At 42.9% G+C, this 21125-nt stretch overlaps 1 protein-coding gene across 4 annotated transcripts in view; it reads right to left on the bottom strand.

The window, feature by feature from the left end:
* Positions 1-21125, bottom strand: part of CLPTM1L (CLPTM1 like) — a 699988-nt gene that overhangs the window by 71297 nt on the left and 607566 nt on the right. For 3 of the 4 annotated variants that reach the window (XM_068236456.1, XM_068236455.1, XM_068236457.1), the window contains one exon: positions 11171-11286. In XM_068236456.1, the coding sequence (XP_068092557.1) occupies positions 11171-11286 (116 nt within the window). Of the gene's footprint in view, positions 1-11170; positions 11287-21125 lie in introns of those variants that run through there. The other variant, XM_068236460.1, reaches the window with a different exon arrangement.

Consider the following 21125-nt stretch of genomic DNA (forward strand, 5'->3'; position numbering starts at 1 on the left):
TAAGATAATTATCACCTAATCTTGTTCCTGCGGTGGCCACCGGGCTCCCCTCCATTCAGTACCGCTGTCAGCCTCATTATGCCAAATGGATAGTGTCCCGGCTTGACTACATCATCAATCTGGGACCCGATCCATTTGGCACATAAAGGCTGTCAGGAGGGGAACCCGGTCGCTGTCACAGGAACAAGATTAGGTGAGCGATCTACTTTGTAAGCCTGCCTGCTGCCCGATCAAACCATAGAGGGGGGGGGGGATTATAGGGGTTCAGGCGGGAGGACTGGACCCTGGGAGAGGATCCCTCATTAGTGTAGTTAGAGGAACAGGGGTTGATGAGTCCAGCTGCATGCTAGCACACGTGATGTGCTCATTTAAAGGGGGCAACCTATATTCACGTTGTGTGGTTTTAAGGCGTGACTTGCAACAACGTGAATATACTGTAGTTAGGAAAGAAAGTACAGCAAATGGGGAACAGAGGCACCAGCAGGGTAAAAGTGGATAAAACCTTTAACATTTGCTTCGAGGAAGCGGTGGCCTTACCTCCATAAAGCAGACACGAAAGACTGTCTGTATAATAGTAATCACATTTATTATATAGTACCCCAAAAGCAATTTGTCTGCTTTATGGAGGTAAGTCCTTCGCTTCCTCCAAGCAAATTTTAAAGGTTTTATCCACTTTTACCCTGCTGGCGCCTCTGTTCCCCGTTTTCTGTACCGTGTCCACCCTTGGTGGAGGGGTGATCTACCCCTTTTCTGATCTACAGAGAGCGACTTCTTAATCCTGAGTGAGGACAGGTCTAATCTCCTCACCTGCCTATACAGTGGTTGCCTTTGTGGTAACCCACATTTGTGAGTATACTCTTCACACTAATTATCTTTACTAATTTTACGCTGAACATACTACACTATATTGGGCTCTCGGTTTCTCTAACCTTAGGAAAGAAAGTGGTTAATGTACACATTGATTTCATTCAGAGTGACCGCCCCATATGCAATGCACCTGCTTGCAGTGTTGATGCTCATCGGCAACCAGTAATTAGCCACAAAAAAAAAGAACTAGTGATCAACAACAGTCAGCTATACCCGATCACAATACAAGGCAATAATCAGCAGCAACGAACCATTACAGCATGAGGCAGTCACAGCAGGAAAAGTAGGTGTAGTAAGAAGCTTTCACAATACACTTTTGGAGCAAATGGAGCAGATTCTGCCACTGGGCAGCAAAGGTGCAGAAAATGGGCGGTGAGCAGACAGCGATCAACAAAAGTCAGCTATACTCGATCACAATACAAGGCAATGATCAGCAGCAATGTTCAATCACAGCATGAGGCAGTCACAGCAGGAAGAGTAGGAGTAGCGAGCAGCTTTCACAATATGTAGCAGATTCTGCCACTGGGCAGCAAATGTGCAGTAAATGGGTGGTGAGCAGATGGCAATCGACAATCGGTAAACAGAGGCTATTGCACCTGTCTTATCATCTAGGTATAATGGTATCAGTACTGCAAAGACAGCTTTACGAAACCCACAGTAGGAGGTAGGGACAGTGTATTGGTATTTGCAGAGTTTACAGAACTTACAGACAGGGCTAGTTAGGGCGTCCTCCTCTCCTCCTTCCTCACCCTTCTCACCAATCCTCTGGGTTTAGCGGATAGTCAGGTGGCGGAGGGGTGGCTTGGGGCTTTGCAACAGCTCGCAGCGGCTCTCCTCTACCACCCGGCGGTTTCCCTTCCCTCTCTCTCCTCTGGCACCTCTGCAATCCGCTCGCAGTCTGTCCTCCTTCCACTTCTTCTTCCTCTCACTTCGTTCCCCTCCTCCTTCTCCATCTCAAATTCTTACACGTGACCCAAACAGGGGAGGGGCATAGCCCACGGCAGCAGGTCTCGAAGTCTCAGCCTCTCAGTATGTGTCTCATTCTGCCTCTCAACATGTGTTTCATTCCTCCAAGGACTAGTTTTGATTTCTATTTAACAGCTACTCTACAGCTATATCCTAAGTTTAGTTAAAATGCATCTCTGGTGTACATATAAAAACAAAGAGGTACACCACTGCTTAAAAGTGAGTGTCCCAACACATTGTCTGTTTAATAAGAGTCACTGGAACCCTGTATCAGCTGGGTTCCAGTGCACAGTTCTACAGCCTTGCAGAAAATGGCCCTGGCCTTTTCTATCTCAGATATAGAAAAGGTAAAGGCCTTTTTTCCGCAAGGTGGCAGTGCTACAACTGGAACCTGGCTGATATAGGGCTCAGTTGAATCTTATTCTACAGACGACATGCTGGGACATGGCAATGACAGACCAAGATGGCTGACAGGATAGTGTGTCAGCTTCCTGGCCAGGAGCTTTTTGTTCAATAAAGAAAAGACATCTTAATATAGCTTTAAAATTCCTAAGCTTTGGCAGTGATGAGATGCCCTTTATGTTACATACTTTCAATCAATGAGATTGTAATATGCAAATTAGAGGAGTATGAGTCAGTGGAATCCTAAACTCAGGAGTCGGAGTTGAAGGCCGAGGATTTTTGTATCGACTCCACAGCCCTGAATTCTGCATAATTTTGTATCATATGCAAAGATGGGTGCATTACTCTGTATTCGGTCTACTATATTATCAACAAATAAATTGAAAATAATTAGACTAAGTACTGACTCCTGCAGTATCCCACTGCTAACAGTTTCCAATTTTGAGTATGTTCCATCTACCAACACTCTTTGTCAAATGTCCTTTAACCAGTTCTCTATCCACATACACACAATTTCTCCTAGTCCCTGTATCCTCAACTTCTGCACCAGGCTATTGTGGGAAACAGTGCCAAAAGCCTTTGCAAAGTCCAAGTAGTTCCATAGTTATTTAGGTTCAAAAAAGACGTACGTCCATAGAGTTCAACCAGAAAATACAGTATAACACAAGCCTGCACCCTCACATTTCCCTGGTTGAACCAGTGGAAGGTGAAAAACCCTTACAAGGTGTGCTCCAATTAGCCCCAAAAGGGAAAAAAAATCCTTCCCCACTCCAGATAGCAATCAGATAAAATCTGCACCGTCCCTGCTGGATGATGTCAGATAGCAGACCTGAAGGACTCTTAAAAGGCCAACTATACGATGAAGAGCTGACGCTCGTCAATTACTGTGCTCCCAACTCACCCCAAGAGAGGTTCTTCAGCCACCTCCTGGAGGTAATATCCCATTACAGGAAAGACACAGGCATAGTAGTAGGGGACACGAATGTAGCCCTAGACAAACATATGGACAGATATCGACCCAATCTCAAGTGTTAGCCATCCCAATCATCACCACAATCACAAAGACCTAAAATCGTCCAACATTTAGCTAAACATACATTAACTGATATATGGAGGGATCTCAACCCTTTGTCCCAGAAACTATATCTACTACTCTAGTGCCCATAACAATTTCAGCCGCATAGATCACCTTTTTATTCCTCAATCCATAATACCAAATGTCACTGAATAAAAAATTCTGACAGTCTCATGGTCAAACCACTTCACTATCTCCCTGTCTTGTTCATCTTTTGTGGTGCAAGGCACCGCTGGAACATGAAGACTGAATGATTCCCTTCTCTCTCAACAGACTTACATTGATCAGATTAGACAACACCATACAAACTTCTTTTCAGAAAACCAGGGCTTGGTTTCCTCCCCCTATATGCTAAGGGAGGCACAAAAAGCCACAATGAGAGGCCATCTAATCAATTTGGCTTCTTCCATCAAGCGTAAACGCTTAGAGAAAAATCAAAGCAGCTCAAACAAATTTAGAGCTTCTAGGAGCCCAATGGAAGGCAGCCCCCTCCTCAGTTAACAGATCTCTAAGAAACAAGGCCAAAACTGAGCTAGACCTTCTACTTAGCAAACAGGTCGAAAAGCAAATCTGCTAGTGACGTCAGTTACTTTAACGCCAACAAACCTCTGACAATGCTAGCGCACAAACTTAAAAATAGACCACCATTCACTCCTATACACAGAAAAGGTATGCAGTCTGGGCTAAAAAGATATGTAGGAGGCACCCAGAATATAACTTAACTTTAAATTATATAGTATAGAAGTAATTATGTCTTACCTCCATCAATTAACAAAACACATAGGCAGAAATTAATTTTAATGATGCACAACAAAAGACAACGTGTTTCACGGGTACTGGCTCGCTTCCTCATGCCAATAAAAAGAGTGCCTAAGTCAGCAGCGATTGTGAGTGTCCAAATACCTAAGGAGAGCAACCGGCCAGCACCTACCTAGCGGATTTGGGATACCGAACAGGAACGGTTAATTTACCAGAAGCTCTGACGGTGGTTGCAGGAGTGCAACCCACGCTTGTGAGTATAACTTTCTACTCTGCTCATCATCCACTTAGTATAACAATACTGCATCATTGGCCTCCTGGTATCTCTCATTTCAGAACCTTGGCGGTTGTTTTTACAACCACCAGGAACTATCCCATACTCGTATGCAGTCTGGGGCTTTCACTACTAACCCTAAAATAATTACTAAAACCTTTTCCTCCTTCCTGACTAACATCTACATGCAAGCAGAACCCTTTCCATGTGAGGTCGCTGAAAACTTCTCTTCTATACCTCTAACTCCCCTCCCAGAATATAATAAAAATATCCCTCTCAGAAGTCCTTCAAGTCATTAAAACAGTGAAGCCACATAAAACCCCATGTCCAGACGGATTCTGTCTTATACTACCTGTAAATTTGCAGACCTTTTGGCCCCTACTCTAGTCTCTTGCTTTAATGCCTTAAGGGTTGAGAACCCTCAACCACTATGTTACAGGCCACAGTCTCAATGATTTCTAAATCTGATCAGCCCGTCCTACAACCCCAAAAATTTTGTCCGAGTGAGCAGCACACCTTATCCACCTCCTCAACACCCGACGTATACCAGGGCTACTCCTCTTCCTAGATATTTACCTCCAGAGTCGATAAGTTATATGATGCTAATTCCCCCTCTTACTCATCAAACACATCTCAGTTCTAATGTCCTCTTGGTCCCACATTCCACTGTCCATATTAGGTAGGATCAACACAGTAAAAACGTCAATTTTGCCAAAGATTCTGCCACACGGTTTCTATACCTATCTCAAGACATTTCATAAGGCTTCTTCAAAATAAGATCCACCTTTTTATATGGGAAGGTAAGAGATTCAGGATATGTGAATCCATGCTTATCGCCCACAAATACGATGGTGGACTGGGAGCCCCCAATGTCCTCCTATACTATAGAGCTGTCATAAAAACATGCTTGCTTTCTCTTTTCAGAGGACAGGACGCCGCCTTATGGACTTTCATAGAGGTAACCAACAGCTCACCAATCAGACTTAGCACACGCCCCTGGATTTCGAAACACCTCAGATCCAAACATCTTAGCCCTTTTCTCTTATCTGAACTAGCCGTCTGGGATTCCTTCAGATATTCTGTAGGTCTACAATCCTCACAACTACCAGTGAACCTCATCATCCATAACCCTCTCTTCCCTCCTGGTTTTGACAATCCAGACTCCTTTAAGTGGTGGCCTGACCACCAGTTCACTCTTGTGAAGGACTTTCTCATTAGCAGAGGCCTCATATTATGGGCAACTATCCGGGACAAATACAACCCTCATCCCCAAGAGCCCTTTAGGTACATGCAACTTAAGCATTGGATCTCTTCCCTTCTACAAGATAAAGGACCTCCACGGCTTTCCTCCTTTATTTAGACTATGTGTCTTGAGACTCTGTCTGGGCCTGGCTCAATCTCTACTACATACTTAAGACTATTCCAAACTGACACCTCCAGACCGCACCCCCTGTGTCGGGTTGGGAGCGAGATATGGGACAACATAAAGACTGGGAAGACAGTGAGCAGAGAATCGCAAGCTGCTCCTCTAACGTTTTTGCCATGGAATCGGCATACAAGGTTCTAACCAGATGGTACTTGGTGCCAGCTAGATTCGACTCTAAGTGTTTTAGAGACTGTTTGAGGGAAGGTACAATGTTCCACATATGGTGGCAGAGTCCATGCCTCACTAGACTGTGGAGCAGGACCTTCGGCTTAGTACAGCCCCTTTTCCATATTACCTTACAGAAGGACCCATGGATCCATGGATCGCTCTTTTTCATGGCAAAATAGACGGACTAATAGAGAACCAAAATAAACTAGCCTCCTATCTATTCCTGTCAGAATTCTAGGGGTTTTATTTATGCATGAAAAGCTGTCATATGTGTATGTTTTAAGTTTTAATGTTCTATGCAAAATGTCATTGTAAACTGTAAAGTTAGAGTACTTTTTTAAAATATTACTCTGTGACATCTCAGCATATTCCAAGCAGTGAAACTCATAATTGGATTATTCTAGTTACAAAAAGCCAGAACATTATTGTTTATGTTAGATGCTTCTGTGAAAAGACTGGGGACAAGTTAAACTCACATTACTGCAGTAATTATATATGCACGTTTTCTTAATTATTACACATAGATATTATTAATCTAAATATTAACAATCAATACAGTCCTTCTAAAGAAAGAAATAGTTATTGTTAAACCCTATATAATATAATTTAATACTTTGAAATATATTTAAAAGCTAGTGATGATTTGAGACAGTAAAACATTCTCGTAGGATTGTTTTGGTTCTCGAGAATTGTTGACGTGTTCTGGGTACAAGGCTGTCTCAGTTAGCTGAACACTAAAAGCTGATAACACATGATGTTTTGGGAACAGGCTTTATAAAAAATATAAAACACAGTGTTTTCCCAATTAGTTAAAGATGATTCAATTATGCCACCTGGCGGTTTCATAGTCTTATAAAATAAAAATTATTAATATAGATTGTTATGAAATGGTGACCTCTACCGGTTGAAGTTATATATTTATTCATAAGAAAGGCAAATATATAGAACATGTGTAATGATCTGTATAAGCTCTAATAGCCCAAAAGTCAGTACTTCAATAAGAGTGTGATCACACGTGTATTTGTGCACAATAATTTCAGGAGTACTCCTTTAGCGATAGCCCTGATGATAGGCCTATCGCTAGGCAGAGAGTGGTCGTACAGGCAAGGTCGGAAACGGGTCGGTTAGCAGCAGTACAAAATCATCAGGCAATAATCGTAGTCAATATACAAGCCGAGGTCGACAAGAGGTCAGACTGGTACGGTACAGAATCAGGAGGCAAGATCGGAGTCGAAGGTACAGGCAATAAGTCAGCAACGAAACAGACAGGCAGAGTACAGAATCGGTAGGCAGAAGATTGGTCAAAGTTCAGGCAAGGTTCATTCACAGTAAACAATATAATAATGATGAGTTTACAAATTAAGGCTATCAAATTCCTGAGCCATGTGTGAATACCCGGGGTCCTGCTGGATCAAGCACACTAGGAGCTGACTAAGGTCTGAGAGCTTAACCGCCACGTTTCAGCAACAACAGACAACGGGCTACTGAAAGCCCAAGGTATAAATACAAGTAGTTTCTCCCAATTGGCCCGCCCTGCGCAAGTCAGCCAATGAGCACAGGGAAGGCGGCGTCCATGATCAGCTGACCGACGTGTCAGCTGACCCGCCTCCTCAGCGCATAAAGCTCACGCTGCCTGTCGCGCGCGCGTGACAGACGCTGCCTGTGCAATGAGGAAATGCCCAGCCTGCGGGGATGCCGCCACGGGCCAGATGGGATCAGATGCGGAAGCGGCAGCAATGGTAACTATGTTTCTGACAACATGATTCTATGTTACTAAGATTTAATACGCTATTATTTCTTATATGATGAATTGTTTTAAGAAGAATTATATAGTAAACTTTATATTTAAATGAGTATATTAGAAGCCATGTATGCTTCAATAAGCCTTAAATTGCTGAAGGCTCTTACAGGTCTGTGTACAGTGTTATAGTGTCAACCTGACCTGGGAAAGTACAGACACATTCCAACTTAATTAGCAGAGAACACTCTATCAGAAATGCGTCATAAATGACATTGTTTAGTCTCAATGTCTGGGGCAAAAAAGTCAACCAGCAGATAAGATGGCTGGTGACGTCCATTTTTAATTAACTGCGTCAGAAATGACCCTATATCAAATGTCAAGAACTCCAAATGACGTTAATTCCCACAAAGTAAGGTAATTAACCACTTCCGGATTTCTGGTACGTATATACACGCCCCTGTAAAGTTCACCTGCAGATCAGGGGCGTGTATATACGTACCGCTCTGTTTTGCTTCAGTGCGGGCGATCGCGTGCGTGCATGAGGGGCCGTCTCGTCGGCCAGCTGTTGGGAAATGGGAACTCTGTTCCCAAAAGTCTATTTGTGCCTCCACTAAAGGATGATCGCTGCCAAAGGCAGCGGCAGCAATCATCCATAAAAATAAATACAAAAAGTTTTTGTGGCGATCGCGGGCGCGATTGAGAGCGCGCATGCGTGCGCAAGCGTGGCCACAACTCCGGCAAGCCGCTGGTGGACGGGAACTGTGTTTCCTAAAGCCAGTGAAGGCACCCCCCCAGTAAAGGATGATCACAGCCAAAGACAATAGCTGTGATCAATCAAAATAAGTACATTTATTGCACGCGATCGTGCACACGCACGTATGGGCACCCGCCGGGCTCTGATTGGTGAGAGGGAACAATGTTCCCTCCAGCCAATCAGAGTGCCCAAAATAGTGAATGATTGCTGCCAAAGCCAATGGCAGTGATCATTCATAAAAAGTTAAGAAACAGAAAAAATACACCTTTATTTTGAAATAATATACTGTCGCCACACATTGTACTAGGAACAAAATTTAAATGTTGGGATAACCAGGACAAATTAACAAAAAAAATTTGTGTGTTTTACCCATGATAGCATTGTTTAGTTTAAAGAGAACCCGAGGTGTGTTTAAAGAATGTTATCTGCATACAGAGGCTGGATCTGCCTATACAGCCCAGCCTCTGTTGCTATCCCAAACCCCACTAAGGTCCCCCTGCACTCTGCAATCCCTCATAAATCACAGCCGGGCTGTGAGGCTGTGTTTACATCTGTAGTGTCAGTCTCAGCTTCTCCCCGGCCTCCTGGATAGCTCCGGTCCCTGCCCCCATCCCTTCCCTCCAATCAGCAGGGAAGGAAGGGATGCAGGCGGGGACTGAAGTTCTGCAGGAGGCGGGGAGAGCAGCAGACTGACACTATAGAGATAAACACAGCCAGCTCTGACAAGCTGTTTGTCAGCAGCATGGCTGTGATTTATGAGGGATTGCAGAGTTCAGGGGGACCTTAGGGGGGTTTGGGATAGCAACAGAGGCTGGGCTGTATTGGCAGATCCAGCCTCTGTATGCAGATAATATTCTTCAAACCCACCTCGGGTTCTCTTTAAAACTATAATGGATGGAAATGGAGAAATAGTGTATTTTTTCTTTTTTTTCTCTCTTTTTCTCTTTAAAATGCATAGAAAATGAAGTAATTACTAAAAACAAATACTACCACCAAAAAGCCTAATTGGTGGCGAAAAAAACAAGCTATAGATCATTTAGTTGTGATTAGTAGTGATACAATTATTGGGGAATGAATGGGAGGAGTGCTGACAGGTGACAAATGCTCTGGTTTTTAAGGGGAAAAACCTGTGGTAGGGAAGTGGTTAAGGAATTTATAAACAATAATATTATGATTTAGGTAATGAAAACATGATAAAGCATTGACGCACGGAAGCTTTAGCCAATCATAACCTGGGATTCAGGGAAAGTCCAGATTAGGCAGCCATATTGCATCCAACCCCTATAAAAGTAGGAGCTGAAAGCTCAGTTTGCAGAAGCCCAACAATCTCCTGAGAAGACACATGAGGCAGAAGCTACCTTCACACACGTGGTTCTAGATGCTGAAGAGATGACAGAGAAGGGGTAATATGCTTAATATTCTGGCGATTTACTTTATTAATTTTTTAGCATTAAGTTCCGTTAAGATGTTAGCAAGAAGTTTTTTTTAGAAGTTATTTTTTATGCTTTCTTTAAGAAGATTACTACAAGTTTTACACAGCTATTATATACACAGCTATTGTTACAGATGAGACTACTTTTGATCTTATTCTACATAACACAACTGTTATATTCCTTTTTGAATGTACTTAGAAGATTGATGATCGCTTGGCTATAAAGCCTCGATGAGATGGAATACTGTTAGAAGGAAACACTACTTCATATTTTGTATATATATGCTGTATGATAAGCAAATACAATTTTTTATATAAAATCATATACTGAGTGCTCTGATTAATTTCAAGGTACACCATCAATCTATAATTACTGTTATAGAGGGTTCAGACCCCACTATGCCGGATTTATATGATAGCAACGCTTTAAGGGCTGGTCCTTTACTGAGTTAGCAATCATGAAAAAGGCAAGAACCGCTCAGGTTTTTGACATTCCTATCTGTAAAAGCTATAGCAAGGAACTGGAAAAAGACCCCCTCAAACTTTCTGGGAGTCAAAGCCTGAATGTAAGAATTTATGGTTAATGAGAAACTGACTAGTATTCTCCGTGACTCACACAAAAAGTTTCCCCGTATCTGGCAACCTTTAATATGACTTAAATTTCAAGGCTTAAACGCCAAGTTGCACACTACTTACTAAACCCTTCACACCCTTCTGGACTCTCTTCTTCTTATTTTTACCTCGTCTTCTTTCACTTCTTTTCTTTTCCTGGTCTTCCGATTCCTTTCTATCTATACCTGTAGGCAAGGGGTGGGCACATTGACAGGACAATTCTCCCTTCCCTCTCACCTATATTTATTTTCCAGGATTACAGGTCCTCTGTGCTGCTTGCCATTGGATCTTCATGATCTATGTGTTTTGTTTACACTTTGAATGTGTTTTGTTTGTTAATTGAATGTACATGACTGTTGTTCTGGTCTAGGCTTTCCAGTACATGATGTTTAGTAGCTGCTGGAGTGTCCTTTATGCCTTTGCTATTTGAATTTGCTAACTCCCCTGTGTGGGATGCATTCCTTTCCTCTCATGTACGTCTGTTTAAAAAAAATTTTCTTGTAATATATAAAACATTCAATAAAAATATTGAAGGCAAAAAACAAAGCTAATAATTAGAAAAAGACAACAACAGATATCAACAAACTAGTGTATATAAAACCTAGCATTTTTAAAAATCAACAGCTGAAAATACTAAACATAAACACAAACACAAACATAAACAAACACAATGATATAAATATTGTGAACTTACCATCTTTGGTACAAATAAATTAGAAATACCACATCGTCTCTAAAACATGCAAGTCTGTGTGATGTTGGCATGGTTATAATAAAGGCAAAAATGTCATCAATAAATGTATTAAATGCCTGCAGAAAAAAACAAAACAAAAAAAACAACACATTGTTAAATCACGGTAAATCAGTCATTCTGAATAAACAAGTTCTATCAAAGCACTAATTAGTAGGTACCTAAAGAAAGTGGATATATATTTAGACTTTCATACAGACCCTTCGGATTATTCTTTTTTTCAATTATTTTATATTTTAATACTACAGACCTCTCCTGTGGTGCTTTACAATTACAGTAAACTACGGTATACTATGAATGCCTAGCACAATATACAAAGTAGAAGATACAGGGTAAAAAGGGCAAGGCAATAAACAGCAACACCATGATAGTGTAGTAGAGAGTACTCTGACCATGCTAAGTTAATGTCTATAGAAATACAGATTTGAAACAGGAGGTAGGAGTCAGAATAGTGTAGGTAAGATGGCATTGGCATCCTGTCACATATAAACAACAACAAAAACATTTGTTATTTCTTTTACCATAAGGGCTCAGACATACTATAAGTGCTTTTCTGAGTGCTTGCAATTGATTAGTGCTTTCTGAGCGCTTTTTAAAAATCGCTCCCATTCACCTTCATTAAAATTGTGTGAAAATTGTTGTGATCGCGTATATTTTTATGTGATTTTAATTCAATCGCAAGCCCTCAAAAAAGCGCTTATAATATGCACCATTGTTCAAAAGTTTTGGGTCACCGAATTTTTTATTTTATTTTTTTTGTTCACTTAAATAATATAAAATCAAATATGACAGAAACAGTAAATTACAATCATAGTCGGGAAAACTATAGTTTTTTCCCACTTTAGAATATCTACATAGGTATTATTATATGCAACACACATCATCATATTGCAATTGAATATTGTATTAGATTATGAAAGTTTACCAATTTAACAAGTTTTGGCAATTGATAACTGAGCATTAGAAAAACCTTGGAAATTATTTTACACAGCTGTCGATCTGATCTAGAGAAATAATAAAACTGACCTTCTTTGAACTAGTTGAGTATGTGGGTTTATTGCAGGCTAAAGAATGAAAAAAAAAGTATTTTCTTGCTAAATGCATGACTAATTGGTGGAAATGGAAGATTCTTTGAAGAAATCAAAGTTTGAAAGACTAATATCAAAATAGATAAATTACATTTAAAAAATGCTTCTGTCAATTACTGTATTTTTTATTCATTCTACTATATTTCCTATTGAAACTCATTTCATTTATGTTTTATGGAATGCAGGGAAATGTCTAATTGACCGCATACTTTTATTTATTTTATTTTTTTTCTTCACATGTCTGCTTTGTTGATGTCAACAAAAGTACGGTAACAAGAATCATACAACAAAGTCATAGAAGCAAAGATATATAATTCAGTGAGTAATCAAATTAAGTTGACATAATACACTATATCGTAAAATCACAAAACACTGCGCTGATATAAATACTACAGGGTGAAGTATACAATCGGTGGTGCGCTACTATAATCGTACAGATCTTGCTGCTATAAAGCGTACAGATCTTGATGATATTTTTAATATTGAACAATTAACTATACCTAATGCGGACAATGATTTTAAAGGGTTACAAGGATTAATGCTTAAAGGGACTCCGAGCAGTGCAGAAACTATGGAAAGATTCATATCATTTTAAAGCTCTCTTTCTCCTCTTTCCAATGATATATAAACCGCCGCCCTACGCCTTTTAGTTTTCGCTATTTTCGCGATTGAAATTGCCGCTAAACTAAAATGCATAGGGCAACGACTTAGGTGCCGCCAGAAAGAGGAGAAAGAGAGCTTTAAAATGATATTCATCTTTCCATAGTTACATTGTATTACACAGGGCGACTTTTTCCTAAAGTCAGCAGCTCCATTCTGCTGAATAGAGCTGCTGACACTGGGGAAAGTGTCGTCCTGTGTAATACAAGTAACTATGGAAAGATGGATATCATTTTAAAGCTCTCTTTCTCCTCTTTCTGGCGACACCTAAATCATCGCCCTACGCCTTTTAGTTTTCTCTATTTTCGCGACTGAAATTGCGGCCGCGGCAATTTCAATCGTGAAAATAGTGAAAACTAAAAGGCGTAGGGCGGTGGTTTATTTATCATTGGAAAGAGGAGAAAGAGAGCTTTAAAATTATATGCATCTTTCCATAGATTCTGCACTGCTCGGAGTCCCTTTAAAGAACAAGCTACTTGGTGGGATATTGTTACCTTAGACAAATATGAAAAAGAAGGCATAGTTCCAAAACGATTGAGATGGGATCTTATGGCTACAGATGGGGAAGAGAGTGAAGAAAATGATGCTGAATGGGAAGAGTATTTTGATAAATGTGGGGTGGGGTTGGTAAGCCTGCTAATAAAAAGAAAGAAGAGAAGGTTGGCAAGGCTTGGGGGTGAAATAGAAGTGATAAGACAAAGGTTAGAGATATGTAAAGGTACAGAGGAATATAATAAAAGAACCCACAAAATAGGGGAAATATTGCAATAAGCAGAAAAGGAAACTATTGTCCCTATGAGGCAAACGTTTTTACGTGATTACCATGCACAAAAGAACAAAGAGGCCTGCAAATGGCAAGTAAAGAAGAAATTGCAACAACAACAGCAACAAATAAAGGGGGATGGTGAAACTAACCCGCAGGGACAGGGGAGTATCCCACCAGCACAGGGTGCAAATGTACAGGTGATGGGATCTAATATAGAACACAGGGGAAGGGGAGGGGGCAGTGGGGAGGGGGAAGGGGAGGGAATGTGGGTAGAATACCAAGGGATAACTATGGAATGGGATACCCTATGGGCCCCCAACCAATGGGTCCTATGCCTATGCAGGGGAGACCCATGTGGAAACATGAGGAGGGGTCGGGGAGGAAGACCCATGGGAGGACCTAATAGACCATATTCGGTACCCAATCAGTATCCCAATGTACCCAAACAATACCCAAATGGTAACCAGGGATCTACGTATAACATACCTTTGAGCAACCGATATGACCCTCTGAATCAGGAAAGTCATTATGAACCTTTTTTGGGGGAGGAGAGGAAATATCAGCAAAGTGATTGGGAAGAGGATATCAACTACCTCCCAGGAAAAAGAGGAGCAGAAGGGGGGCAAGGGGAGGTAGAATGGAGCGCCAAAAAAATAAGGAAAAAGTAGAAGGGAAAGGAATCTTTAACCTTAGCGGTGTGCAGCTTAGTAATAGAGAATTGGTGACATTGGACCAAGGGCTAAAATTTGCCCCAAAGAAGGGCTTGAACAAATTTGATACATTCATAGATTTAGAGAAATTTACTATAAAACTAAATTTGAAAAAGCAGTTTCTTAAGAGGGAGGGGCCCACTACAAGAGTTAATAATATCCCTATCCAAAATCCTGTAAATGGATATAGACACACAGATCTTAAAAATAACTCCACCTTTAATCCGCAAGAGACAGGGTTTTAGGCCATTGGAGCATTTAAGAAAATGGTAGGTAATGAGATTAGGGATCTTCCAGAAAAGAAGTATCCGGGAGTTAAGCAGGTGGCTAAAAACTTGTTGGACACTAAAGGGTTGGTGAGTAGACCGGCGGATAAGGGGGGGGGGAGGAGGAGTAGTGGCCCTGAGCAAAGAACAGTACAGAAAAGAATTAGATAGACTGGTACAAGATCGGGACACATATGAATTACTGAGAAGAGACCCTACCCAGGAGTATTTGAGCCAATTAAGAGAGCTTTTAAAAAAAGGGGTGGACATGGGATGCTTGTCAGATGCAGAATTCAGATACCTGATCCCCAATGCCCCAAAAATTCCAGTCATTTACCAGGTCCCTAAAGTACACAAAGATTCAAATAATCCCCCAGGAAGACCAATACTAAGTGGGATAGGGTCAGTGACCCACAGATTGGGACAGAACTTGGACCAATTTTTGCAGCCCTTGGTCTAAAAGCTGCCATGTGTTATCAGGGATACCAAACATGCAATCCAAGTAATGGAAGGAATGAATGTTAATGAGGGTACCTGGTTGGTCACAGCAGATGTGGCGTCTCTTTATACGAGTATCCCTTAAGACAAGGGGATAGGGGCAGTCAGATATTATATGGAGAAAGATGGGGAACTCCCCTCTGACCAGATCAATTTTCTTATGGAGGTTTTGGGGTTTGCACTAAATAAAAACTACTTTTGGCATGGGGACAGGTTTTATAGACAGCACAGAGGATGTGTGATGGGGGCAGGGTTCGCACCTAGCCTTGCAAATCTTTATATGGGTAGATGGGAGGAGGGAATATTAGCACAGTCACCACAAGGGGTCACAACCTGGAAAAGGTATATTGATGATTTTCTGATTATATGGGGGGGGGGGAACTGAGGGTGAATTGAAGGACTTTATGGCTCACCTTAATGAAAATTCATTAAATATAAAGTTGACGTATGAGTGTGATATGCAACAAATTAATTATTTGGATCTTCAAATGATGGTGGTGAAGCACAGTATTAGGGTGAAAACACACTTTAAGACAACAGATAGAAATGGGTATATTGCAACTCACAGTGGGCACCATCCTAAGTGGATTAACAACGTACCTAGGGGACAATTTACAAGGATGAGAAGAAACTGTAGCAATATAGAGGATTATGAAGCCCAATCTAGGATACTCAGGGATAGATTTTTGGAAAAAGGGTATGAAGAGGAATTCCTGGACCAAGAGATTGATAGGGTTAAAAGAATGGATAGAAGAGAACTTTTAAATAGGGATAGAAGGGGGGAAGGAGATAATCAATCTTATAATTATGCATTTATTATGGAGTTCAGTGGCCAATATAAACAAGTGGAGTCCGTTGTTTATAAACATTGGGAGATTTTGTTATCAGATCCTGAATTGAGCAAAATTTTGCATCCTAAACCCATATTTATATACAGAAAGGCCCCTAACCTGCGGAATTTGCTGGCACCCAGCTGTGTGGAGCCTAAAAGGGAGGCATCTAGGTTCCAAGGGTGGCAACGCCCGGGCTTTTACCCCTGCAGGGATTGCAAGGGGTGTCGGGAGGCAAGATCTGGGAGGGTTATACAGATTAGGGGAAACTCTAATGGTAACAACATTAGGATTAGGGACTTCATCACTTGTAACGACAAATATGTTGTATATGTGGCGTGGTGCCCCTGTGGGTTGCAATATGTAGGTAGGACTTCTAGACCCCTTAAAGAGAGGATTGGGGAACACCTACGGAACATTAGGAAGGGGCTGATGAGCCATACGCTGTCAGGCCATTTCAAAGAGGTGCATAACAGCAACCCCTCATTATTAACCTTTTGTGGAGTGGAGAAGGTGAGAAGGCCTTGGAGGGGAGGGGACATGATTAAGGAAGTATCACAGAGGGAAACTAAATGGATATACCAATTGAATACATTGAAACCTAGGGGACTCAATGCTGATATAGATCTTGTATGTTTTCTGACTAATGATTGAAGATGATGATGAGTGGTAACCGGGTCCAACATATAATATGCACTTTATGACTCGCACTTTCTGATTCTGATTTTGGTAGGATTTGAATTGGCGCATTAACACGGAGGGAATTAGGCGGGTGGGGTTTAGTGGGGTGTTATGGGGTTATCACATATAGCCATGTTGGCTTTGTATATATATTCACAGAATGGACCTGGCTGCCACTCGTTTTGGTCAAAAAGAGGGGGGAAAAAATGTTATGGATTGTTTTATAATGGTTCTAATAATGTGCATAATGGTAATCATGGATGGCTATGTAAGAGCAACACCCAGGTTGGCATCCGGGGAAGCAGCGTGTAATGAATTTAATGAATTGGAACTAGTACCCAAAGTAGCCTGGAGAAATAGTGAACGGTAGGACACCTAAAAGGTTGTTCTTTGCCTCAAAAGTTTATGTGTAGTGTATCCCAGTCTCTATGGAAACCAGACACGCTGGGCGTGGTGGTACCAGGAGGTGGAGTGTAGCCTGATGGGGGGCGAGCCGTCAGTACGCCGGGGTAAGTGGGCGGAGTCCGCCGGGAAACGTTGCTGGGTTTCCAAGGAAACCATACGCGATGGACGCGATGGAGTAAGAAGGTGGACTTAGGCCGGACATAAGTGAGCCGCCCTGACGTCAGGTGTGGGCGGATGTTTGCCCTTAGCGTGCGAGTGGTAGCCATGGGGATGGGGAGGTAACTCCCATCCTCGAGCGGCGCGGGCACCAGGTCATGGGACAAACAACTTCCGGGTTAGGGTGGGAGGGGAGTGTCTGCATAGGGTATATATGAGTTTTTAGTATGGGGCCGCGCATGCTTCTGAGGAGTCGCATATAGCGACGAAACCGGTCAAGCGCACGCGGCCTACAGACCAGCCAGTGTGGGGACAGACGTGGCAAGCGGTGGGAGGCACAAACAGCGCAGCAAGCCGACCCGGCGGCCAACGTCTGGGGTGGAGCCCACAAAAACTCTATGCGAAAACCACAGCTTGGCTTGTAAGTGTGCAATCATTTTATAAATTAAAAGTGTTTTACAATTTTACGCTATGGGAGCTCTGGTATGTCTTTATTGAGGTGTTGAGGACCAACAGACTACAGCTTGGATCTTGGGAGGAGGATTTCCATTGATTGGCAGGGGGTGGCCAGATGACCCCATAAGCGCTGGAGACCCACTTGATTGAGGGTCAATACATAGCGGTGAGTGGCCACTGTGTGGGGTGTGGTGGTGGTTCCTCACTGAAGCGGGCACTAGAACCCTCCTGCATAAGGGTGGAGAACAACCTAGGATAGCAGCTGTATATGAGAAAGAATCTGTTGGGACTGATATGAGCGCAGCTAATGTGTGAATAATACACTATATCAATCGTGCAGTCCAATAGGATTATGAAGAGTAAATTTAAACACAACCTTCGTCTATGCACGAGACATCATTTTTCAGTATAATATGCATAAATTACCAGCATGGGCGTTTAACACAGAGGCGTTTATCGTGAACTAGAGACTATACTGTGTACTCCTATTTGTTTATGGCCTGAAGAAGCGGGAATATACCCATGAAACGCGTTGCATGTTCTTGTTTGGAGTATATTAATAAATCTGTTGTTGCACAAAAATAGACAGTATCCTGTCTGCTTTGGGGAGGCGAGTCCACCACCACCTCCTGAAGAATTTTGAAGCTTTTATGACCTTTTTTCCTGCTAACGCCTCTGTTCACTTTTACATTATCTGCCCTGCAATGTTGCTGTTGCCTCCCCAGCAGGGGCATAACAATAAACCCTGCAAGGGATGCAGCTGCAGGGGGGCCCAGAATCCACAAGGGGGGGCCCGTCCTGAGAGAATGACAACTAAGGGCAAGGAGAAAAAAAAACTTTCTGTTTTCTGCACAGTTGTTCTAATGACTGCATCTGCTCAGCCACTGATAACGAATCATACTAAGTTTTGCAAAGATTTGTAGACAGTCCCTGTTCAGAGTGCAGCAGGCTCTTCTGTACAGCGCCCAGCCTCCAACCTCTACTCCTCCTCGATGTACTCTGTACTGTAGTGATGCTGGAGCCAGTTCTACACCATCAATAAGCTGAGGCTGGGAGCATGCTTGTCTGTCAGTTTTCTGTATGCGTTTTCTGCACACCATGTATGTCTGTATGTGTGAAAACATGCACGTTTTATCACAGAAGCTAATGTAATTGATATGCAGTGCTTCACTGCTGTCAGTTTTTATCTGCATGGGGAAAACACATTCAAGTGTGCCCTAGCCAATTGAATAACTTTGGTTTTCAGTTTACCTGTGCAGAAAGGGGGAACGGGGGGGGGAGGGGGTGTACGAGAGGAATCGGCACAGGGGACTTGGGTGCAGGATACAGCCGGTATATGGCTGATCCTGCTGCTGCACAAGTCCCGACCGTGTTAAATACTATTCCCCTCCAGGCCGCCATGGATGGTGGGGAATGAAATAATTCCGAATTATTGCGTTTTAAAAGTAACTTCAGCTCCGTCTTCTGACGGCGCCAAAGTTACTACCTGTGCGCCCAAGTCTCCTGCGCAGGATTCACTGTGTTTGGGGGGGGGCATACCAAAGTTTGCAGGCCCAGTAATTTCTAGCTATGCCCCTGATTCACAGCATAAGCAAGCGTGCTGACTTCTGAACTGTCAGGCTGGAACACATGCTGAGAAGTTTCCTGCATGACTTGAAGACTAGCTAGAGGAGGTGAGCCTTGTCCGCTGCACTAGTCAGGAAGATCAGTGACTCAGCATAGGGAACACAAGAAGCTCTGTGTTCTCTCAGCTTCTTTTGTGTATGCATGTGCTTCGACTCTTTCAAAGCTCCCGCGGTCAGGTTTGTAATGTCAGTTCTGATAGGTAGGAGCTAAGAACGAGGGTGGGGATGATGTCTGAGTGACAGCGGCCGCCTCCAATGACACAGCCACTGCCCACTGTATTGCAATGAGTGGGGAGGAAGGCAAATATTCCGCAGACAGGGAGTAATGATCAGAGGTGGGCGGTGACTGAGACTAGCCGGGCACTGTGCCCGGTTAATATGTTCTGAGGAGGACATTGCAGTGTGTCATAATCTTAAAACCAAGCTCCTGGGTGTTATTGTTTAACAACCTGCGGACTGAGCGAGTGCGAATCTACGTCGGGCAGGGGGCGCTGCAGTCCTGACCGGACGTAAACTCTACGTCCCATTGACCGCGCGCCCCTGCCCGTCTCCGCCGCTCGGTCCGCTTTGCCCCCGACGCTCGTTGCTGCCCTGCCGCCTCTATGACGGCAGAGCACTGTGAGCCGGGCAGGGGCCGTTTTCATTGGCTCCTGGCCCTGTCATTCATGTAAGCCGCTCTCATTGGCTTACATGGAGTGACAGGGTCAGGAGCCAATGAAAGAGGCTCCTGACCGGCGCACATCGCTCTGCCGTCATAGCGACGGCAGAGAGAGCAGCCTGCGGCGGGGACAGAGCGGCGTGTTCGTCGGGAGCGGCGGATCATTCCGGCGATTCGTCGGGAAGCGGCAATTTACGGGACCAGCACCCTCTGGTCCTTAAGGGGGCAGAGGGTGCTGGTCCAGAAAGGGTTAAAGAGCCCTTATGGATAGTAACAAAAACATTGTCCCAATGAACATCTGTAATATGCGTATCCAGGGCTTGGTCCCATTTGTCCTGGAAAGTGAGCCATACTGGCTGACCAAGGCCAAGCAAAAAGCCATGGATCCATGAAAATGCATGTCTATGTTGGACCTTCACAGAAGAATTAATTTTAAACTCCATCTATAGCCTGACTGCCCACCCTATTTTGTCATGGAAGACACAAGCTGAAGGAACAACCAGAACAGGAAGGGAGCCATCTGTAGTGAGAGCGCTTATCTGTTCCAGTGATTTGCATTTCCCTGCTAATGTCTATAAGGGTAGAGACAAAGGAGGGGTCCAGACGGAGGCAAACTAAGGGTTGTATAAAACCGAAGTGAGAGAGCCTAGGATACAGGACAGACCATCTTTGGCTAATAAGCTATGGAATGTTCTCATTGAAGTGGCAACAAGAGGGTTCATATTAACGGGACCTAGGTCTGGACAAGCAGTAATCCATGGGAGCACCGTTTACTGGGTTGTAGAAAATGATGCTCTACCTAAACCCATCATCTCTTAGAAACAGGCAAACACCACTCTAGTATCCTGCTTAAAATGGAGCCCTGATGGTATTTTCGAAAAACAAACAAACAAAAAAAAACAGGTAATCCCATCCCTCCACTAAGCTTGTCTACCACCAGTATTGCGTAATTAACTCGAGCAGGGGTTTTTCCTGATATAAGCATATTGACGTGAGTCTGCAGTCATGAAAAATAAGATGAGGTAAAAATAAATGAGGTTTATGCATCGGGACTGCCTGGCTGATGTACAGAATCATGGGAGAATATTAATTTTAATAG

This window comes from Hyperolius riggenbachi, chromosome 5, assembly GCF_040937935.1.
Source record: "Hyperolius riggenbachi isolate aHypRig1 chromosome 5, aHypRig1.pri, whole genome shotgun sequence".
Classification (NCBI taxonomy): domain Eukaryota; kingdom Metazoa; phylum Chordata; class Amphibia; order Anura; family Hyperoliidae; genus Hyperolius; species Hyperolius riggenbachi.